The 23,365-nt window shown below is 49.7% G+C and overlaps 1 protein-coding gene across 4 annotated transcripts in view; it reads left to right on the top strand.

Annotated features, from left to right (window-relative positions):
- Positions 1 to 756: 756 nt before the first annotated feature.
- PLEKHA4 (pleckstrin homology domain containing A4) overlaps positions 757 to 23,365 on the top strand; it is a 24,090-nt gene continuing 1,481 nt past the window's right edge. The window contains exons 1-18 of one of the 4 annotated variants that reach the window (XM_029213470.1): positions 757 to 1,356; positions 1,816 to 1,905; positions 3,168 to 3,275; positions 4,997 to 5,069; positions 5,184 to 5,284; positions 5,435 to 5,544; positions 6,129 to 6,338; positions 6,698 to 6,977; positions 7,598 to 7,684; positions 8,655 to 8,702; positions 8,824 to 8,904; positions 9,064 to 9,213; positions 10,755 to 10,853; positions 12,753 to 12,893; positions 14,186 to 14,285; positions 14,357 to 14,433; positions 21,349 to 21,510; positions 21,619 to 22,384. In XM_029213470.1, the coding sequence (XP_029069303.1) occupies positions 1,822 to 1,905; positions 3,168 to 3,275; positions 4,997 to 5,069; positions 5,184 to 5,284; positions 5,435 to 5,544; positions 6,129 to 6,338; positions 6,698 to 6,977; positions 7,598 to 7,684; positions 8,655 to 8,702; positions 8,824 to 8,904; positions 9,064 to 9,213; positions 10,755 to 10,853; positions 12,753 to 12,893; positions 14,186 to 14,285; positions 14,357 to 14,433; positions 21,349 to 21,510; positions 21,619 to 21,657 (1,950 nt within the window). In that variant the 5' untranslated portion in view covers positions 757 to 1,356; positions 1,816 to 1,821 and the 3' untranslated portion in view covers positions 21,658 to 22,384. Of the gene's footprint in view, positions 1,357 to 1,815; positions 1,906 to 3,167; positions 3,276 to 4,996; positions 5,070 to 5,183; positions 5,285 to 5,434; positions 5,545 to 6,128; positions 6,339 to 6,697; positions 6,978 to 7,597; positions 7,685 to 8,654; positions 8,703 to 8,823; positions 8,905 to 9,063; positions 9,214 to 10,754; positions 10,854 to 12,752; positions 12,894 to 14,185; positions 14,286 to 14,356; positions 14,434 to 21,348; positions 21,511 to 21,618; positions 22,385 to 23,365 lie in introns of those variants that run through there. The other 3 variants (XM_029213468.1, XM_029213467.1, XM_029213469.1) reach the window with 3 other exon arrangements.

The following is a 23,365-nucleotide window of genomic DNA, read 5'->3' as shown; positions in this document are numbered from 1 at the left end:
AAACTGAAATTCTGGCTGGGGAGCATCAACGGAACCTCATGGGAGAGTGGGGTCTTCTGCCACAAATTCCAGGCCCAGGGACACAATCCCAGTCCCGCTGCACCACCCACCCCTGACCTGGTTCGTAATGTTTTCCCTCAAAATACACCCAGAACCCATGTCTCCCTCCTGAGGGGGTCAACCTCAGTCTAGAAGAGAATTTTCATCTGAATCTGAGGTGGAGATTGACACTGGCCATTTGACCATTCTCTCGCCAGCACCCAGGGATCGGGGGCCACTCCCTCCTCACTGGAGGTCCATCCACTTAAAGCCACACTTCCAGACCCCCAGCTCTATTCACAGCTCCGGAGTCCTGACTCCTAGCTCACACCTTCCCAGGTACCCTGGAGTCTCAGCCCCCACCCCTTCCAAGATCCTAGCCATCTCCTTTCGGGGGAGGGCGCGTGGTGCCCATGACTTAGGCCCCTGACTACCACCAGCCCACTGAGGCCCTGGAGTCCAGGCCCAGCTCCTACTCTCCAAACATTGAGGAATCCCAGCTTCAGCCTCTATGGGACCCTGGCTCCCCAGGCTCCAGCCCAACAGGGACGTAGGAATCGGGGAGGGGTGTGTGTGTGGCCCCTCAGCATGGGGTCAGCTGAGCCAGAGGTCAGGCTGTGGTGGGGAGGCCAAGAGGGGCGGGGTCAGCCGGGATTGGGAGGGGAGGCAGCCGCGTGGGCGGCTGGCAGACGGAGGGAAGGACCCGCAGAGAGGAAAGAGAAACTGGGAGAGCGGGGAAGAGAGAAAGTCAGAAGGGAAATCTGAGCGAGGAGGAAACAGTAGACGTGGAGGGCCACGGAGAAAGAGAAAGAGATTGAGTGTACGGAAGAGAGAGAGACAAGGGGGAACAGAGAGGGAGAGAGCAAGAGCGAGAGCGAGAGAGCGAGAGAGCGAGAGCGAGCGAGAGAGAGAGAGAGAGAGAGAGAGAGAGAACAGGATGGAGACTTAAAGAAGAGACTCCATGAGTCCCAGAAAAAGATTTGGACAGAACCAGAAAGATTGGGAGAGAAAGTGATATGGGGGTGGGGATGCTGCCGAGGAGGGAATGAGTAAGAGAGAGATTGGAAGAGACAGAGATTAGAGAGTGAGAGAGACAGAAGGTGAGACTGGAGAGAGAGACAGTATAAGAGGAAGGTAGAGCGTGAGAGGAAGACTCACTATCAGAGACAAAGAGACAAAAGGGTGTGAATGAGCAGGTGAGAACTGAGGGCTATGAGAGTCATCCCCTAAGGGGCAGAGGAGGAGGGGGACTGTGCCTGGGTGTCCCAGGTTCCACGCTGCCCTCTTGTGCTCTCTGTCCTTGGGACCCCAGAGCTGGTAAGTTCCCTGGCTTGGCTGGGAGGGAGGAGCTGCCTGGGTGCACATTCCTGGTGCCCGGGTCTCAGTGGGGATGTTCTGGGGGTGCACGTGGGAGGGCAGGAGACAGGTAGCTGGGGGGCGGCTGGAAAGAGACAGGGAATGGGGGGTCTTGAGCACAGAGAGGGTCAAATTCCTGGCCAGTGTGCAGGGGGGGCAAGAATAAAGGGGCTCCTATTCTCTGTCTCTAGCTGCAGACAGCTGCCCCCTCCCCGCAGCTGCCAGTGCCGCCCACCTCTCTTGGCATCACTCTTGGTATGCAGTCCCGGGCCAGGGCCTCCCCCAGTCCCCCGAGGCCCCAAACAACAGGCTCTTTCTCCTCAGCCTCCTCCGACCTGCAAGCCCCTGACCCTGTCTCTGTCCCCAGCCGGGTCATCTGCAGAGAGGCACACACAGCCCCTTTTTTTTCCTCTCCCCAAGCCCTTGATGGAGGAAGGCAGACCTCGGAGCAGCCTCAGCCTGGCCAGCAGCGCCTCTACCATCTCCTCGCTTGGCAGCCTGAGCACCAAGGTTCGAGCTTCTTGGTGGGGCTGGGGAGGAGGGGGGTGCTCTGGGCTGCCCCATCCTCCTGTTTCCGAACCCTGGTTTCGGTGCCACCTGAGGGACTCTGATTGTCAAAAGCAAGGATCTTTAGCAACGGGGTGTGCCGAACCTAGCAAGGTCCCAAATTTCCCACCCGCCACAGCTAGGAATTCAGAGGCACTCCCAGCTGTCCCCACCCCTTGTATTTTCCTAATTCGAAGCCAGAGTAACAGCCCTGCTTAACTCTGGTTGCTAAGATAAGGCCACTCCCCAGCCGTGACCTCCCCTCTCCCCAGCCAGGAACTCAGTGGCTACTCTTATTAGGACTGAGAAATCCGTGTCCTGTCTCTAGCCATCCCATCTACCCAGTTCTGAAATCTGATAAAGGAAAGACCCTACTCCAACAATAAATATGCCCCATGTGGCCTGAGATTCTTGCATCCCAAATCATCACCCCAGCCCACAGTTCAGTCATGACATTCATTTTCTTGTCCTCCAGACATTCCCCTCACTCATTTCTAGCTTCCCAAGTTCAGATTCTGTAGATTTGAACCTGACCTGGATCAGCATCGTCACCAAGGAGGGGCATCCTGTGGGAATCTGGCCATGGGTGCCTGGGATATCTGTGTGCACAGGAGAGGGAGGCCCATCTACTGGGATGAAGGGATTTGGAGCTCCCACCGCCACCCTGGACATGATCGCTAAGGAATGTCATTCCTTGGCACTGAGGTATCCTTTGATTCCAGCTGACCCATCACTAGGGACTCAGCACAGAGGTCCTTCCTGATCATGGGGACCTCCCAGGCAGTATTGCCATCTTGGGTCCCAAAGGCTCTACTACATCTTGGGCTCTGGTGGCCAAGAGCATCCTCTCCTTGGCAGTGGACGCTTGACTCCCAAATTCCCTCCGCAGTGGCCAGTAGCCTCTTCCTTGCCTCCAGACACCTCCCGCCACGCATGAAAAGTGTCTGTCAACTCTGCACTATGCACATGCAATTCTCATCCCCAAACTCAGATCCCTCTTTATTTATTTTTTAATCTCAGTTCCCCGACCAGGGATTGAACCCGGACCACGGCAGTGAAAGCGCCGAATCCTAACCACTAGGCCACCAGGGAACTCCCTAAGGTCCCTCCTTGACCCAGCTTCTAAAGGCAGCTGAGGAGGGCCTCGGGTTGCCTCAGTCCCACTGCACCGCCTCCCCAAGTCCATCCCAAGGCCATGTTCACTTCTGTCCTCCTTGTCTCTTCAGAAGTCCACCCGGGCGGTAAGCAAGGTGCATGCCTTCGGGAAGAGGGGCAATGCGCTCAGAAGGGACCCTAACCTCCCCGTGCACATCCGAGGCTGGCTTCATAAGCAGGTAGAGTGAGCAGAAGAAGGGAAAGCACACTCCAAGTGATGTTAGAGGCTGTGCCCCTGGCTGTCCACTGTTTCTCTCCTTCCAAGTCTTCTCCAAATATATATATATTTTGATCACTGCTTCCTCCCTTATTCTGTCGTTTCGTTCATTCATTCATTCAATGACCACTTTTTTTTCATAAATTTATTTATGCTTTCTTTTATTTTTGGCTGCATTGGGTCTTCGTTGCTGCGCGCAGGCTTTCTCTAGTTGCAGCGAACGGGGGCTACTCTTCGTTGCGGTGCGCGGGCTTCTCACTGCGGTGGCTCCTCTTGTTGCGGAGCACGGGCTCTAGGCACGCGGGCTTCAGTAGTTGTGGCTCGCGGGCTCAGTAGTTGTGGCGCGCGGGCTTAGTTGCTCTGCAGCATGTGGGATCTTCCCGGACCAGGGCTCGAACCCGTGTCCCCTGCATTGGCAGGCGGATTCTTAACCACTGCACCACCAGGGAAGTCCAACGACCACTTCTTGAACATTTACAACGTGCCAAGCCCTGGGTCACATACCATGCAAATAAGACAAATAAGTATCTATCTACATTCAAGATGGGAGTGGGACAGGGATGGATAATAAATTAGTATAAAACAAGTGGACTAAATGATTTTGGATGGTGGGAAATGAAGCACTGTGAAGAAATAACGCAGGAGAATGTGCTGGAAAGTGGCTGAGGGATGAGAGCTACTTTTGACTGTTGGTCGGGGAAGGCGTCTCTGAGGAGATGACATTTGAGCTGAGAATTATATGTCAAGAAGGAGCCCATTGTGTTAAGATCTGGGGGGCAGAGGGAATCTGAAAGCAAAGGGCCCTGCAGCAGGCCAAAGTTTGGTGTTTGGAGCAAGCCAAGGTGAGAGAGAGGAGGGGCGGCAGGGCGACGGGGCGAGCTTCTCTAAGTGTGGTCCCAGACCAGCAGCGCCAGCATCACCCGGGAAATTTCTAGAAATGCAAATTGTCAGCTCCCACCTCAGATCTACTGACTGGAGAACTCTGGGGATGGGACCCAGGAATCCATGTTTTAATGAGCCCTCCTGGTGATTCTTACGTGCACCCAAGTTTTAGATTCCCTGTAAGCCAGCAAATTAGGGTAAGGAACTTGAGATTTATGCTAAGTGTGACGGGAAGCTCTGTTTTGAGCAGGGGACTCACATGGTCTGATTTATAATTTTAAAAGATCATGCTGCTTCTGTGGGAATGGATTGAAGGGGAGAAGAGGGGCACAAGGTTAGAGATGGAGCAGTTCTGGAAGAGGAGATGGGGAGATGCAGGATTCAGGGTATGGCTCAGCATCACCTTCCTGGCCTCTCTGTGTCTCACACTCCATAATGATCGGGCCAAGTCTTCCTATATAAAGCCACTGCCCGTGTGTGGTACAGTATCTGTCCCAATCTTCCTGTAACTTCTCAATCCCCAATTGACACATGAGGAAAAAATGAGGTTTCTAGTGGGGAAATGACTTGCTTAAGGGCACAGTTTGAAAGTGGTGGAGCTAAGAGTCAAACTCAGGTCCACCTGTGTCCAGAATCTATGTCCTCTCAACTGCAACCCACTGGTTTCCAGTCCTCCATCTGAATCTATCGCACCAAACATGTGTCTCTGCCCCTCTCCTTTCTTTGGGTCTTTGGCCCCAAGTGTCACTGTCTCCATCTCCTTTTTTCCCTCCCCCCTCTACTCCCACTCTGTCTCTCCAGGACAGCTCCGGGCTCCGGCTCTGGAAACGCCGCTGGTTCGTCCTCTCTGGCCATTGCCTCTTCTATTACAAGGGTCAGTGCCCCAGCTGGCATGGGGTGGGCGGGCCCGCCTCCCACCTTCCCTTTCCACTAGCCTCTTGGCCTCTAGATCCCTGTGTGACACTTGACCCCAGGCTGTCTTTTGCAGACAGCCGCGAGGAGAGCGTCCTGGGAAGCGTCCTGCTCCCCAGCTACAGTATCAGGCCAGATGGTCCAGGAGCCCCCCGAGGGCGGCGCTTCACCTTCACCGTGAGTCCATCCAACCCCCATGGGCACTAAGGCACTAGGCGATGGGGGCAGGCATGGAGCATCCATTACTGGAGATAAAGACCAGGTTCCATGGCATCCTTCTTTTTAGAGGGCCCGGCGGCCGGGTCCTCCAGCTCTCTCTTCCCGCAGGCGGAGCACCCGGGCATGAGGACCTACGTTCTGGCGGCTGACACGCTAGAAGACCTGAGGGGCTGGCTACGGGCACTGGGGCGGGCCTCCCGCGCGGAGGGGGACGATTGGTGAGTATAAGTACAGGCCACGCCCCTGACACTCTACCTCCAGTCTGGGTCCTGCAAATTATCCGGCTAACCCCTCCCTTTAAAACCCTGCCCTCTTCAGTGTCCAATCACTATTCTTCTAGCTGTGGAAACTCCGCCCTTCAGGCCCCACGTCCAGGGGACTTCATCTCCAATCAGCAAAGAGTCTATCTCTTGTAAGCTCCGCCCACCGTTTTGTCCATCAGTATTGCTCACTCTCTAACTGGCTCCCGCAGAAGTCTCCACCCCCTGAGGCTGCCACCTAAAAAATGTTAGATTAAAAAAAAAAGGAAGGCTCCAGGCTCTGTCTGCCTGTCCCAATTTTCAGGCTGGAGACGCATAGTCTAGGGCATTGGGCCCAGCGACCTGGATGGACCTTGTGGCCCTGCACAAGTCACTTCCAACTCGGGCCTCAGTTTCCCCATCTGCAAAATGGGGAAAACAATTTACAGTACACTACCTCCCCTTTTTTCTTTGTAGGTTCCTGTGTCCTTACCTGTGAAATGGCAATTAGGGCTGTTATAAAGTTCAAAGGAGTGATGTCTTTTTCTGTGTCCACTCGTTAGTGGGCAACCCAGGTCATCTGCACGTCCCCAGACTGGGGAGGGCCCTGGCGGCCCCGGTGGTCCCCCAGAGGTGAGCAGAGGGGAAGAGGGGCGCGGCTCAGAATCACCGGAGGTGGCTCGTCTCTCCAGAGGTCGTGGCCGGATGCTCACCCCCAGCCCCATGGCTGACCTCCAATCTGGACCCCGAATTCGGAGGACAAGGAGCCCAGAGTGAGTTGGACGAGGGAGTCTGGGACGAGAAGTTTCTATAGGGCTGAGCTTCAGTGGAAATGCTGTGGGCGTGGCCGAGGGGCGTGGCTGGGACTGATTAGGGGAGTGACTTAGTGCTTTCTCACTGATGTGTGTGACTTGCTGGGTTCTTGTGGGGTCAGTGCCTGTTGGGGAGAAGTCTTAAGGAGGGGATACCATAAAGAGGGAAATTATTCAGGATCTGGTTACTAGAGGAGGGTTCTACTCCAGAGGGACAGTGAGACACCCTGAAGAGAGACAGATCTTTGAGGCTGGCTTGATGGGTCGTGGGATGAGGGGGCTCTAGTTGACGCAGTTCGCCTATTCTCTCTTCCCTACAGCCTGTTCACACCCTTCTCTCGCCCTCCCTCCCCTCTGAGCCTCCCCCGGCCCCGTTCTGCTCCTGCACGCAGACCCCCTCCCTCCTCTGGAGACACAGCACCTTCTGCCAGACCCCATACCCCCTTGAGTCGCATCGATGTCCGGCCTCCCCTGGATTGGGCCCCCCAGCGCCAGACACTCTCCAGGCCCCCCACTCCCCGACGAGGACCCTCCTCCGAGGCTGGGGGAGGAAGGGACCCCAGGAGTCCCCAGCACTGGAGTCAGGAGGCCAGAACACCGGTGAGCAGAGCTGATGGGGAGAGGGACTAAACCTCCCATTTGGCCATGGGGCTGTCTTTCCAGGCTGGTCTCTAGGCCACTGGCCCCTGGGCATCATGGGGATTGTAGTTCAGCATAATCACAGCTGGGTTCAGATGTGAAAGGGAGAGTGAACTTTAACTCCCATGAGTTCTCAGGGCTCTCCTCAGGCTGGTCTTTGGCCGTTACCCCTTAAGCATTAGGGAGATTGTAGTCCAGAATACTCTCCTCTAGGACAATGCTGTGAGAGGTAGCGTCGATTGCATCTGCCTTGTGTCTCCAGTTTATCTTTCTAAGTTGGTCACCTACTATTTCCTCTGAGCATCATGGGACTGTAGTCCCGAAAATCCACAGCTAACCACGAATGTGAGAGTGAGAGTAGACTGCAACTTCCATTGGTCCGTGGGACTGTTTTGCCAGGCTCTCCACTTATTAGCATTCTCTGTGTCCCAATGGCACACAGCTGGAGAGTAGATAGTTGAGGAAGTTCTGGGGGCCCAGTTCTGAACCTCAGAGAGTCTCCTAAGGCACTGCAATTCGGGACACATCCATTCTAATATTTGTTAGTAAGACATGCCAATTTCTAAACATCTCTATATCAGTATTCCTCCCAGGCCCCCTCTGGTTCCTCCACATATCTCCAGCTCCCTCCAAGGCCTCCTGGGACCCGGGCTTCCATGGTTTTATTGGTAGGTATCCTGGGGCACCTCGAATCTGCCAGAGCCCCTTCCCTTGCTTTCTTTGCTATGGTGAATGTCATCTCCTGGACTAGTGTGCCTAGAGAAAACTGGGTATTTCAAGGTGCCTGGATATATATTAGTTTCCTAGGGCTGCTGAAAACTGGGTGGCATATATATATAGAATATCTCTCCATTCATTCATATAATTTTCTAGGTCTGTCATTTGAGTTTTTCCATAGAGATTTTTGTGCTATTAGTTAAGGTAATTAAGGTAATTCCTAAATTCCTGATAGTTTTTTGTTTTTTTTGGCCACACTGTGAGGCTTGAGGGATCTTAGTCTCCTGACTAGGGTTTGAACCCAGGTCACTGGCAGTGAGAGCGCCGAGTCCTAACCACTGGACCACCAGGGAATTCCCTACTGATAGTTTTTATAGTTATTTGAATGGTATATTCTTCTTTTTTAAAAAATATTTTCTAGTTATTGATGGTGTAGAGATATGCTATTAATGTTTGTAACTTCATTTTACACCTGGCATCCTTCCTGAATTCTCTTATTTATTCTAATAATTTTTTTATGCTATTTTTTGGGGGGAGTAGATGAGCACATCATCTATAAATAATGATGGTTTTATCATTCCCCTTCCTATCCTTACACTATTTTCTTATCTTATAGCATTGGTCAAGATCTCTAATAGTGTGTTAAACTGTAACAGTGGTAGTGAGCATCCTTATTTTATTCTCAGTCATAAAGGAACTCTCTAAGTTTTCTCCATTAATTATTTATTTGCTATAGCTATTTGGTAGCAAAGACCACTTCCTAAAGCCCAAAGTCTGGCAATTGGTCTACTGAGGTTTGCTAAAGCTTGGAACAAAGCTAATAAGGACAGAGGTGTCTGTTAGTAGCAACAGGGCTCAGCGCTGAGCTACAATAAGGACCTGTTTGGGCACGTGACCTCCAACCTTTCTCTTTCTCCTCAGCCGGGTCCCCCTCTAGACTCAACCTTCCACCAAAGCTTGGAGACAGATGTAAGTTCTCCTGATTGAACCCTTGCTGAGTTCCCAGAGCTGGGGAGAGAATGTTTAAATTGTGGGGCAGGGGGAAGAGCCAGATCTGGTCCATAAATAGCTCCTGTCCTCCTTTCTCCAGACTCTGTTGACCAAGCTGTGTGGGCAGGACCGGCTCCTGAGGAGGCTGCAGGAGGAAATAGATCAGAGGCAGGAGGAGAAGGTACAGGGCTCTGGGACAGGGGAGGGGCATCTGGCCTCTCCACGTGCCCTTAGCCCATCCTGATCCCCAGCATACCCAAGGATATAGGAAGACACCTTTTCTCTCTTCCTGAGGCTGGGGGTGGTTTCAGAAGTCTAACCATCTTCCCTTTCGGTGCAGGAGCAGCTAGAAGCAGCCCTGGAATTGACTCGACAGCAGCTGGGCCAAACAACCAGGGAGGCTGCAGCTCCTGGGAGGGCTTGGGGGCGCCAGCGCCTCCTGCAGGACCGACTAGTCAGTGTGAGGGCCGCTCTTTGTCACCTGACCCAGGTGAACATCTGGGAAGGGGCATACCTCCAAGGAGACCCCAGGATTCTACAGGTTGTTACTAAAGGGAACTTGCCCCCAAAGGCTCTTGGGAAGGTGGTTCTTGAGAATCCCCCCAATTTTAAGCCAATGATCTTGACATTCCTAGAGGGTGAGGGGCATGCAGCCAAGAAACAGTAGTATTTAATTTAGCCATTTAAGTGGGAGATTTTTTTTTTTTTGAGATAGATTTAGTTTCCAGTCTAGTAAGTTCTTTTTTATTTATTTATTTTTGGCTGCGTTGGGTCTTCATTGTTGCGCGAGGGCTTTCTCTAGTTGCGGCGAGTGGGGGCTACTCTTCGTTGTGGTGCACGGGCTTCTCGTTGCGGTGGCTTCTCTTGTTGCAGAACACGGGCTGTAGGCGCACGGGCTTCCGTAGTTGTGGCACGCAGGCTCAGTAGTTGTGGCACACGGGCTTAGTTGCTCCACGGCATGTGGGATCTTCCCGAACCAGGGCTCGAACCCGTGTTCCCTCCATTGGCAGGTGGATTCTTAACCACTCTGCCACCAGGGAAGTCCCAAGGGGGTGATTTTGATACGGACTTCCTGGCTTTGAATCTCAGTTTCCACTCATAGTTGCTTTGTGACCTTAGAGAATTTACTTAATCCCTCTGGGCCTTAGATGCCTCTCATATAAACTTGAGATAATAAAAATAATATTTACTTCATAGGGCTATTGTGAAGTTTTCATAAATATATGTAAATGAAGGAATGTTTAACACTTTTGTACCTAGTATATGGTAAGCAATACTTACGTTAGCTGTAATTATTACTATCTGTAAAATGGAGACATTAACAGTACCTACCTCAAAAGAATTAAATGAGAGCTAAGAACAGTGCCTGGCACATAGTAAGTGCCAAATAAATGTTAGCTGCAAAAAAAAAAAAAAGAAAAAGAAAAGTCTGTTTAGGGCTTCCCTGGTGGCGCAGTGGTTGAGAGTCCACCTGCCGATGCAGGAGACACGGGTTCATACCCCGGTCCGGGAAGATCCCACATGCCGCGGAGCGGCTGGGCCCGTGAGCCATGGCCGCTGAGCCTGCGCGTCCGGAGCCTGTGCTCAGCAACGGGAGAGGCCACAACAGTGAGAGGCCCGCGTACCACACACACACACACACACACAAAAAGTTAGCTGCTCTTGTTATTGGTATTGGCAAGGAAGTTTCCGCTGCCCAGGGGTGTATAGGTCTCATGGTCTTGTCTGTTTCAAGAATTCATTAGATCTGTAGACTCTGCCGCCCTAGAGGAGTGCAGAGGTAATCCAGAAGATTCAGGGAAAGCTGTTATTGTCTACACTAGCAGTTCATTGGAATGGCAGGTTCAATACAGACTCTGGGGTTCCCAGTAGTCTGAGCAAAGAGGCCCTTGGGACTTGCAGTCCATATACCCCACAGGGCACCTGGGGCCAGGCCACCCTTCCTCCTGCTAATCTAGGAAAAGATGGGATTGGGGAAGATCTGGTGGGAGGACATGCTAACTCTCTGTCTCCCCCTTTCTGGGACCTGAGGAGCGAGAGCGGGTTTGGGACACGTACAACAGCCTGGAACAGGAGCTGAGCACCTTGAGAGAGACCCTTGAGTACCTGCTGCACCTCGGGTCCCCCCAGGTACACCCCTGCCCCAAGCCCCCAAGCCCCACCCTGCACTCCAAGATCACTTGGAAACCCTTTTGGCATTTAAGCCCATCCCATAGAATCAAAGCCCCTCCCATGTTATCTTTAGCTCCTCCCCCTCTGCCTTTTCCTTTCATTTATACCCAATAATTAAGACAGTGCCCTTAATTTCAAGACCTATCTTCAGATTTGGAACTACTGCCCCGTCTGGTTCTAAATCTCTCCTCTTACTTTGAAGCCCTACCCTTGGGGTCAAAACTCTGCCCCTCAGCCCTGTCCCATCCTGCAAGTTCATCTCTTGCATTCTGCATCCTGACTTTCACTTTTAAATTTATCCTCTGGAGGCTCCAGTTCTAAATCCAATCCCTTACTTCAAGCCCCACTCCTGAAGCCCCCATTGCTTGGCCTCAGACCCACGTCTTCATTCTAAGCCTAGCAATAGAGTTTCTAAATCATATACCTTCAACTAAACATTCTGGCTTCTAGTATTAAATGCATACTCACAGGTTTAAGCCCCACCCTCTTCATACTAACCCCCTCCCACTTCCTCCTAAAATCCACCCCTCAACGCTAATCCCCCACCTACTGGTGTTAGATATTCCTCAGCACCAGCAATATATGAAAAGAACAATACATCACAACCAAATTAGGCTTCTTACAGGAATGCAAGGTTAATTTAACACCTGAAAATAAGTTCATGTAGTTCACTACATTTAATAAAATAAAGAAAAAAAACCACATGGTCACCTCAATAAATGCAGGAAAAACATTTTAAAAATTTAATATCCATTCATGATAAAATCTCTCAGCAAAGTAGGAATATAAATCAACTTCCTTAATCTGATAAGGCATCTATAAGAAACTTAAACTTACAGCAAACATGATTGTTGGCAGTGAAATGTTGAAAACTTTTCCCCAGTATTTGGAATAAGACAAGTTCTCAGACCCAGGATCCAGACCCCCAGCCCCTCCTAGTTCTAGTCAGCATTGTCCCAGGGATTCTAGGCAGTACAAGGGAGTCTGAGACATAAATTAAAGGTATAAGGACCAAAGAGGAAGACGTAAAGCTGTTTTTATTTAAAGATGACAAAACTGTGTATGTAGAAAATCCAGAATAATCTCCGGAAAGATTGGTAGGATAAGCCGATCCAGCAAGGTAGCTGAATGCAAGGATAACATGCAAAAATCACTTGTCTTCCTGTATGCTAATAACAAACAATTAGAAAATAAATATTCATAAACAATAGTGTTTACAATTAACATAAACAGATTAAATATCTAGGGAGAAATATAATGAAAGACATGCACGACATCTACTCTGAACGCCACAAAATGCCATTGAGAGAAATTGAAGACCGATATAAATGGAGAGATGTACCATGTTCGTGGATAGGAAAGACACTAATGTAAAGATGTGGTCTCCCCAAATTGATTTCCCCAGTGGGGATATTCGATCCCAATACAAATCCAGAAGGCTTTTATGTGGAATTTGACAAACTGACTCTAAATTCTATCTGGAAGTGCAAAAGGCCAAATGTAGACAAGGCAACCTGCAAAAACAAAGCTGGAGGACTAACACAACTGGATATCAATCAAGTCTGACTGTAAAGCTACAGTTAATAAGAGGGCAGTATAGTATTGACACAACATTAGACAAATGGAACAAAGGAAAGAATAGAATATTCAGAAACAGACTCACATCTATTTATATGGTCACCTATTTATAACAGAGGTAACACTACAGAGCCATACAGAAAAACAATGTTTATGATAAATGATAATGGGTAAGTGGGATATCTAAATGGAAATTTCAGACCCTTTCCATGGCCTATCAACTTTAACCCTCCTTGCATTTTCCCACCTTTGAGTAACAAATTCCTTTCCTCTCCCCAGGACAGAGCATCTGCTCAACAGCAACTATGGATGGTGGAAGACACACTGGCAGGTCTGGGGGGCCCCCAGAAACCACCCCACCACACTGACCCTGACTCCCCATCCCCTGCACTCCAAGGCAAGGAGTCCTCAGAGAGGGAGGTGAGACTCACCTTTTTCCCCACGCCCAGCTTCCTGTTCCATCTGCCCCTGGCCCAGCTCATTACCTACTCCCCTCTTTCTCTCTCCCTTGACCAGCTAACCAACCTCAGGCATGTGTCCTAAGCCCTGGAAGCCTTTGTTTTCTTATTCGTTGTACTATGATCATTGTCCAGTGATGTGCTGGACCCAGTTCCCAGCACCTCCCAAGGTCCAATTGCCTGCCTTTCTTCTCAACTCCACATTCAGTGATGTCATGTTGGTAGCTTGAAATTGACCATGGTGGGAGTGTTTACACCGTGGAAACTGGCAAATGCTACAAACCAGGGCTCTTTTCTCCCAGAGGGCATTTGTTAAACATTTACCAGACACTGCTGATCTTAACCCCTACCTTGCGGGGACTGTGAGAAGGAGAAACTGTGACTAGAATGTGCCTGACATATAGAGTAAGCCGTCAGGAATCAGGAGCCACAATGGTTGTAGGCGGTCATCAGATCATGTATCCCGGAGACCTGGGTTTAGATCTCAGCTTTGCTATCTTTGTGACATCAGTCATTGACCTCAATCTCTGAGCCTCAGTTTCCCCATATATCAAATAGGGATAATAATAGCTGTCTCGTAGATTTACCGAGGGGATTCAATGAGATAATGCTGGTAAAGTACTTAGCACCATGCCAGATGCATAATCATTATAAAACCTCACACATATAATGCCCTGCCATGTGCCAGGCACTGTTCTAAGTACCTTACATGTATCGATTCAGTCCTCATATCAGGGACTCCCCTGGTGGTCCAGTGGTAAAGAATCCTCCTTACAATGCAGGGGACGCAGGTTTGATCCCTGGTCAGGGAACTAAGATCCCGCATGCCACGGTGCAGCTAAGCCCTCGCGCCACAACTACAGAGCCCACGTGCCCTGGAGCCTGTGCACCACAGCTAGAGAGTAGCCTGCATGCTGCAATGAAGAGCCCACGTGCCACGAGGAAAGATCCCGCATGCCTCAAAGAAGATCCTGTGTGCTGCAACTAAGACCTGACGCAGCCAAAAAAAAAAAAAAAAAAAAGCTGTAGGTTAATATCCTCATATCAAAAGGTGAAATATGGCACAGAGCGGTAAAGTAACTTGCCCAAGGTCACACAGCAAAAAAAAATGGCAGAACTGAGGTTTGGAAACCAGATCTGGCTCCTGGTTTTCAATCTTAATCCTACTTATGCAGTGTCTCAATTGCTAAGTGCTTGAAAATGGTAATAATAGTGGTAATGATAATTATTATTCCCCTTTCCTGACCTCTCCAGAGCCTGCCTGAGTCCTTGGAACTGAGCCTACCCCGGTCCCCTGAGGCTGACTGGGGGCAGCCCCCAGGGGGCGACAGAGAGCTTGCCAGCCCTCGGTCAGGTAAGCGTCTGAAGTGGGGAGGGACTTGCTCGGCATTCCTGGTCCTCACCAGTCCCATTCTACTTCTCCAGGTCTTGGATCTCCAAGGGTCTCCCGGGCTTCCAGCCCTGAGGGTCGCCGCCCCCCTTCCCCACAGCCAGGAACCAAGGTAGGCTGTCCATCTGGCCTGCTCAGGTCCACTGTAACCCTTTGACCACCACAGGAAGGACCCCCTGTCCCCACTCTTGGGGAAACATCTGGGAGAGGAGTTTTAAGGCCACATCCTAGAGCAGAGACAGCCAGATTTATTAAGAGTGTTGGGAGTGAATTTTGTCTCTGCCACTTCTAAGCTGTGTGACTTTGGGTCAGTTATGAAATTTCTCTGCCTCCATTTTACCATCTGCAAAATGGAGCTAATAGCGGTGTCTACCACCTCGGGCTGATTGAAGAGTCAAAGTAGATGAATGCCCATAAAGCTTGAAAGTAGTGCCTTAGAGCAAGCACTTCATTCATTCATTCATTCATCAATCATTCATTCAATATATACTTATTAAATACCCTCTTCACTGTCTAATAAGGTAGCCAGTAGTCACATGGGGCTATTTAAATTTAAATGAATTTAAATGAAATACAAGAAAAAATTCACTCTCACTCGCTAAATTTCAAGTGTTCAGGAGACATAAGTGGCCAGTGGCTACCCTGTTGGACAGTGAAAATATAGAACATTTCCATCATTCAGGAAAGTTCTAGCACAGAGAGCTGTTTAGATGCTCAGGACCCAAATGTGAACAAGATGAAAAAAAAAATCCTTCTCTCATGAATCTGACATTCTAGTGGGAAGAGGCAGGTAATAAATAATTTACTATAAATTACTTTATATGTTCTAAGTGCTAAATAAATAAAAACAGCACGGTGAGGGGATTTGGGATACTTGGAGAAGAGGTGCAATTGTCAATGGCTTGGTCTGGGGAGGCTTCTGGAGAGGTGATGCTTGTGCAGATACCCGGAGGAGGTAAGGGAGCAAGCCTTGGGGATGTCTGGTGGAAGAGCATTAGAGGCAAAGGGAACAGTGTTTGCAAAGGTTCCGAGGCAGAAGACTCTGGCGTGTTGGAGGAGCAGCTAGAAAGCCAGTGTGGCCGTAACCGAGTAACCGAGCAAAGGGAGAGGGGTGCTGTTGAGGACAGAGGGCTAATAGGGGCAGATCGTGCTGGGCCTTGTGGTCCAAGGTGAGGGCTTAGCTGTGACACTGGGTGAGCCCAGAGCCGTGGAGTATCTCAGCAGGCACGGAGATGCTGTAAATGGGCACTGGCGCCCTCTGGCGGCCACATGTGGGAACAGACAGTAAACAAGGGCTGAGGCAGGGAACCAGTGAGAAGGTGACTGGGCTATTGCAGCGGGGAGAGAACAGTTGTTTGCACTAGGTTAGAAAAAGTGGAGATGTCGAGACAGAGTCGGATTCTAGATATAGCGGTTTTCGAACCTTGTTCAAAACCCTTGGGACCAGGTGTTGTTTAAAATGCAAAGTTTTGCAGATTCTAGTAATTCGGTGCCTGCGCTGTGTACTGTGTGTTCTATAACACCGCCTGCCGTGTCTGCAGCAGCACACTTAATCAAACACATTACCGTTTCTCCAATAAAATGTATGAATATGCATACGAAATGGGATAAAAGCTATAAATAACATCACCATTTAAATGTCAAGTTAAAAAAAATAGCAATGAATTACTTAAATGGAGTCAGGGGGATAAAAATAGCTTATAAATATCAGGAGCTTTTAATTTTTTTATTTTTTGGAGAGTTATTTATCTTTTTGAATTTTATTTAATTTATTTTTTTATACAGCAGGTTCTTATTAGTTATCCATTTTATACATATTAGTGTATATATGTCAATCCCAATCTCCCAATTCATCCCACCACCACCACGCACCCACGCCACTTTCCCCCCTTGGTGTCCAGACGTTTGTTCTGTACATCTGTGTCTCAATTTCTTCCCCAGGCGCTTTTTATTTCTGAGGAAAATGTCCTGGGTTCCTGATGCCTGCAACCAGTATGCAGTTTTTGTTTTTTGATTTTTTTAAGGCGGTGGGTGGTTTATCCTTTCTCTTCACGGAGTGTGAAATTCTATTGTTACAAGCTGTATGTACAGATGCCACAATTTCTTTTCTTTTCTTTTTTTTTGCGGTACACGGGCCTCTCACTGTTGTGGCCTCTCCCGTTGCGGAGCACAGGCTCCGGACGCGCAGGCTCAGCGGCCATGGCTCACGGGCCCAGCCGCCCCGCGGCATGTGGGATCTTCCCAGACCGGGGCACGAACCCGTGTCCCCCGCATCGGCAGGCGGACTCTCAACCACTGCGCCACCAGGGAAGCCCCCTCGGTGACATTTTTACAGGAGCACAGAGACATTATGGAGCTCTTTGATCCACCGTATACATTTTTTTCAGAACTCAGTTTTCATCAGCTGTTATCTTAGGAAACTCATCAATTGTAATTTCTGACCTGCAGATGCTCTGCCACCCAGGTATTAAAATATTTTACATCACATACTTCTTTAGTGTTGCCAGCTGATGCTCATGATCAATGTTGTGGTCTTCATGGAATGTTCTAGCTTGTTGCATGACCAAAGGCCATTCAGGGGCATCCAGTTACTTCCTCATGAACACAGGGTCCGGATCTTCAGATTTTGCCCTCTGCAGAGTTTCTCTACTTGTCATCAGTTCCTGGTGTCACTGTCCCAGTAAAACTTCCGCAACGTGTCTTTCTGTTTATGTCACATCACATCTTGAGGGTCCTATTTAGTGAGATGTCCCTGTAGAGGCTCCACAATCCTGTTCCTGACGTGATTCTACTTTCTGAGCTCTTGGAAGTGACAGATGCTTCTGTTTCTTTTCACTCTCTTTGGGGCGATCTTTGGCTCTTTTTGACACCTTCAGAGAGCAATTAAACTAGAAGTCGTAAGTAACAAAACAAAACACAAAGCAAGAAAATTGCAATTGACGGCAGAAGCCCGATGGGTGTGACTCAGGCGATGCCTCACATCACGAGCACTGGGTGCATATTGGCACCGATTTAGAAAAACAAATGTCAGTTTCAGATTTTTTTTTTTTTTTTTGGAAATGACAGATAAGAAATTTGGGGAACTGACTTTGAAGGTGGAGCCAACAAGTCTGCCATTCTCATTGGTGCTGGGGTGGTCCTTGGCCTCTTGTGGACTGGGTTTTGTCCGGCCACTGGGGTTCCTGAACTGAATCAGGCCAGATCCCAGGCATCAGGAACCTCAGACACAAGCACTATCAGAACAGGCGGAGGCGTGTGCTGAGATGGGGAAAGCACGAGGCCCTGGGGGACTTCAGGGGACAGCTCCCAGGCAGCCTGGGCATGTTGGGGATGGTTTCCTGGAGGCAAGACAGACCTTAAAGATTGAGTTAGAATTTATCCCTGGCAAAGCAGGGAAACAGCTAGTGCAAATGTCCAGACTGAGGTGGGGATTTAGGAAGCCAGGGCTTCTGCTAGCCTACAGAATGCCTTTTTGTGAATGAGAGACAGGCTCCCCCTTCTGCGTGGATGGAACCTGGCGTGGTCAACGGAGGGCTTAGCCCTTGGGCAGTAAGCAACACATACAACCGCACGTGGTCACTTGGGAGCACAGAGTTCTGACCTCTGGAATGCCATCTGCCAACTGCAGGTTGTTCAATTCAGGTCCACGAATTCCTCAGACCCTTCTTGACTGCCAGGCTCTACAAGGCGAGGTCCCCAGACCAGTCCCTGTTTTCAAGGACCTACCCTTCTGAGTTTGCCACGTAGTGAATCTCTGCATCACAACCCCTATTTTTCTGTGGCTTCCCCCATCCTGAAACTGGCAAAGGGGTCCGGCAGGAAAAGTATGGCTGATGGACTTGGCAGGACCACTCCAATGCCCACTAAGCCATCAGCAGATGACCAATCCAAGTAGAGTGTCAAGAGCAGTTGCTATCTCTCCCCTTCTCCCTCAACTTTGGCCAGTGCAGGAAGAAATCCCGAATTCCCTTATTTGCTCATCATACTGGTCTTCTAGGGACCAGCCCCTGTGGAAGGTGTTGGGGGCACCCTGCCATGAATTAGTCCTGATGCTGGAGTCTGATGGGGGAGAGGCATGAATGCAATCCTCATACACATCCGACAGGGCTGAGCCATTTCATAGGGGGACTCAGAGCATTGGGAAGCCTTTTAAAGGTTAGGTAAGGTGAGTCTGGATGAATGAAAAAAGTTTGGCCATGCAGGAAGCAGTACTCCAAACAGGGAACAGGCTATGTACGCAAAGGCATGGAGGGGATAAAGAAGCTGCAGCTCTGTATCGGAAACAAAGCTGAATTTATTACTTGCTTAAGCAAGACAGACCTCTTTTAAGATACAGTCGCTCTGAGCAAAGCGGAGAGCTGATGTCATATGGCGCAGAGCTCGGAAACCGGTGGACTTTCGTATATACGACCTTAAGATGCGGAAGCTTTGTGTCTGTTGTTGATTGGCTGATTTTCAGAAACGCGGGGCCATCGTTGATTGGCTGACTTTCAGGAGCGTGGTTTCGGGGGTGCCAGTTACGATTGCTTGTTCGAATAGGTGGTGGTGTTTTTCCCCCCCCCCCTTGGCAGTGCCACGCGGCATGCGGGATCTTAGCTCCCCGATCGGGGATGAAGCCTGTGCCCCTGCAGTGGAAGCACGGAGTATTAACCGATGGACAGCCAGGGACGTCCCCTCGAATAGGTTTAAAAGCATTTTTGGTGCTTCCTTATTATCCGTGGAAACCAAGTAATCAATCTGTCCTTTCTTAGGAGGAGAGGAACTTTATTCTTAGTGGTGTGTATAAAGGACATGGATTGTTGGAGCTGCGCCGAATAACACTTAATCTTGGGAATGGCTCCTCCCTCAGCCGTACCGCGGCCAGCATCCAGGGATGGTGTAAGGTTCTAGGTATTTCAGAGCTGATCAAGGAAAAAGATATGACCAGTAGGTGGAAGTAGCACACAGAGCTTTAGTTGGTCCACACTGACAGATTTGCCTGTGGGAAAAGTCCCTGACAGCATGAGATCCTCCAGAGGTTACTGCTTCGGGGCCACTGCCCAGGAGGAGGGGCGGGGGGGCGGGACAAGGGAACTCCCAGGAGAGAAGGAGATTAGAGAAGGGACTTAAGGGTCTAGGTGATGTGCTTAGCCGCACAGAAGGGAGTCTCTGGGTCAGAGAGCTCCTAAGGGCAGCAGCCTGTTGGGGGCTTTTTTTGTTTGTTTGTTTTTGTCCCGCCGCGAGGCATGCGGGATCTTAGCTCCCCGACCAGGGATGAAACCCGTGCCCCCTGCAGTGGAAGAGCGGAGCCCTTCAAACCACTGAACCTCCAGGGAATTCCCCTGTTGGGGGCTTTTATAGCTACAGGTTGATCTTACCTATGGCTAGCAGATGCTGGTACAACTTCACGGAGTATTCAAAACAGGCAGGCTCTAAGTGGCTAAAAATATCTGTCTACTTGAGCTATCTTTGAAACAAGGGATGTGTAAAAGTTTCAGTTTGGCCCTAGCAGGCTTTCGGGTCAGTGGTCTGGCCTGCCATGAAGAAATAAATGACATAGGGTCAATTTACAGGGACCATGATGTATCTAACAGGTGGGCATGTGACTCAGGATCGACCAAATCAGAGTCACGTAGAGTAAACTGCAGTGATTGGTCCTACAATAGCAACAGATCTAAGCTGTCTGCCTAGAATGTTCTAGTTGGAGACTGCAGTGGAGAGTTCTCTCCCCACCCCCATCCCCTTTGTTTTTTGCTTAAACAATAAATTTACTGTCTTACAGTTCTGTAGGCTAGAAGTCTGAAATCAAGGTGTTGTCGGGCCACGCCCTTTTTTTTTTTTTAAACTTAATTAATTAATTTGGCCGCGCTGCACGGCACGTGGGATCTTAGTTCTCTGACCAGGGATCCAACCCGCGCCCCCTGCAGTGGAAGCCTGGAGCCTTAACCATTGGACCACCTGGGAAGTCCTGGGCCATGCTCCTTCTGAAGGAGCTAGGGAGGGATCCGTTCCTTGGCTTGTGGCATCATAACTTCAGTTGTCACGTGGCGTTCTCCCTAGGTGCATGTCTGTGTCCAAATTACCCCCTTTCTGGAAGGATAACACGTTTGAAGCTCTATTGGCCACTTTCCTGCCTGTAGCATCCCAGCTGTCTGACGGCCTTCCTTCATTTTGTCCCATCTCTGTCCCCTTCAGTTTGGCTTGGCAGCTTTTCTGCTGAGTTGGTTTACTGGATCCACACGTCATCACATGCCTAATGTCTCAGCAAATGGTTTCACGGACACACCCTTGGTGCTCTCTTCAGAACACGCTTCCTTGCAATACACGTAGGCTGCGAATGTTCCAAATGTTCAAGTTCAAGTTCCCCTTTGATTTGTCTCCGTCCTGTTGCATTTTAAGTTCTTAAGGCTATAAGTGAGTGATCACGATCAAGGTGTCATCAGAACCATATTTCTGGTAGCTTCTGGTAAAGCTCCTTGGCTTGTGGCAGCATAACTGCCATTGTCACATGACAGTCTCCCTGTGTGTCTCTTCCCTCTGGTTTTGAGGGCGCGAGAGAGCTTGTAAAGTCCTCCCTCAGACAAACCCAAAGTGATCCTCCTGACGATCGAGTTACACGATAAATCTCATTCTTCCTTTTAATGTTTTCAAAGCTGATTCAGAGGTTTTTTTGTTTGTTTGTTTTTTTTAATCACAAGCAACCCGGAGTCCTGACTACCACTGCAAAGAGACTTGATCTGTCCAGGGAAGTGTGGGTGTTTGTCAGTCTGGGGCTTCGGGTTTGAACAGGGCAGCTGATGGAGTTGAGGCTGGAGAGGTGGGTAGGGACCAGGCCACAAGGGGCCTCCAATGCCTTTGTCCTGAAAGCGCTTGGGGGCCATGGAAGGACTTGAGCAGCAGAGGGACAGCCTGTGCTCCGGGTGTAGAAGTAGCCCTCGAGAGCAGAGGTGAACTTATTGGGAAGGGCAAGGCAGGGGGCTGAGAGGTTCAGGGAAGAGAGAAAACGGAGGCCAAGGTTGGAGTATCGCGGTGTTTCTCATCTCCCCAGGTCCCCCTGGCCCGGCCCCGGATGAGTGCTCAGGAGCAATTGGAGAGAATGCGCAGACACCAGGAGTACAGTCGGCCTCTCCCTCGCCCAGCCTCCCCCCGGCTCCTCACTCTGGGGAGGACACTGTCCCCAGCCGGACGCCTGCCTGACGCAGAACAAAAAGTGAGGGAAATGGGTGGGGTGGTGAAGCAGCAGTGGGTTCTTAGTTCCTAGTTGGAGCCTCAGTTTTCCTCTCTGTAAAATGGGGATGTTTCCTTCCTCCGTACCCAGAACAGGTTTCCAGATTTTACCCCGCTGTACCTGTGCTGAAATCAGCATCCTGCCTCCCTTATCGGTGGAAGACAGGGTGGGCCAGAGACAACATCTCCACCTCACCAGCGTTCTCCCTTCTCAGGGAGGGGGTGGGGGTCACGGGTCTGGATTGGAAGCTCAATTTTCCTTTTCAGTTACTATGTGTTGTCAAAGGCAAAAAAGGAAAAGAAGAAAAATTGATCAAGTAAGGAAATAGATTTTATTCATGTTATGGTGCTGGGGAGAGGACTCCAGATCCAACGATCAGAGTGATCCGGGCAGGACGGTATTTTTTGTTTGTTTGTTTGGTTAGCTGTTGGTGGGTTTTTTTGTTGTTGTTGTTTTTTTTGGCCACGCCATTGCGCAGTGGCTTGTGGGATTTTAGTTTCCCCACTAGGAATTGAACCCAGGCCCTCTGCAGTGAGAGTGTGGAGTCCTAACCACTGGACCGCCAGGCAGTTCCCCATGGATGGTTTCATCTTAGACTTTTCTAGGAAGGAATTAGACAAGTGGGGTGATTTTACAGTTGGGATTGTTTTTGTAAACAGGGAGCATCTCAAGTCAGCTGAACACCAAACATTTATCTCTATGTCTAGCTACTTTGGGAGGGACAAAGAGTCCAGCTAATCATTTATGACAAAAGGAATGTGAATTTGGAGGGTCTGTTTCTGGCCTTGTCACAGGTAAACGGGGTGGGGCGGGGGTCAACTGTGAATCTTGTCGACGAAAATTCTATTAAAAACAAGTTAACAAGAAACAAAGGGAATTTTATTTGAGCGAAACAGGATTATAACCTGGGAGACAGACTCTCAGAAAGCTCTGAGAACTGTTCCATGTGTTAGAAGTCAAAAGGCACACTCATATCCATTTTCCAGACAAAGGATCCTACATCAAAATGACATACTGATGGGCTTCCCTGGTGGCGCAGTGGTTGGGAATCTGCCTGCCAATGCAGGGGACACGGGTTTGAGCCCTGGTCTGGGAGGATCCCACATGCCGCGGAGCAACTAGGCCCGTGCGCCACAGCTACTGAGCCTGCGCTCTAGAGCCCACGTGCCACAGCTACTGAGCCCGCGTGCCATGGCTACTGAAGCCCACGCACCTAGAACCCATGCTCCGCAGCAGGAGAGGCCATAGCAGTGAGAGGCCCGCACACTGTAACAGGAGTGACCCCTGCTCACCCCAACTGGAGAAAAGCCCAGGGCAGCAGCGAAGACCCAATGCAGCCAAAAAAAAAAAAAAAAAAAAAAAAGATAAATAAAATAAATAAATGTAAAAAATAATAATAACTTTAAAAAAATGACATACTGTTATTTTTACATAAAAAGTTCACCAAGGATACATAGCCTAGGGAAGAACATACAAAGCCAGCAGCAAGTCACCGTGATCTCCTACAGAGTTGGAAAAGAATACTGTTCTTTTAAGAAGTTACATTGGTAGTGTCGGAAGAAAGGGGGGAAAAATGATCTTTACGATAGAGGAGGCACTGCCATCTCTGAGGAGCTCTGGTTAATGTGTAATGCAGATGCACACTGCACATTAGGGAGGGAGGGAGGACACTCAAGCACGCAGAAAATTTTATGTTTAATTTTTCTTGTCCTGCCTTAAAATAGCAATTTTACTTCATTAGTCTTATCTAAGTCATATGCAGAAGAGGGGTTCTTTGCAGTAAGCCTTTTACCAGAATGCAAAAGGGCTGGTGGGTGGGGGGGGCGGTGATTTTCCG

The sequence above is a fragment of the Monodon monoceros genome, unplaced genomic scaffold, assembly GCF_005190385.1.
Source record: "Monodon monoceros isolate NGI ecotype Baffin Bay Population unplaced genomic scaffold, NGI_Narwhal_1 Super_Scaffold_10, whole genome shotgun sequence".
NCBI lineage: Eukaryota > Metazoa > Chordata > Mammalia > Artiodactyla > Monodontidae > Monodon > Monodon monoceros.
This window is presented reverse-complemented; position numbering and strand designations above follow the sequence as displayed.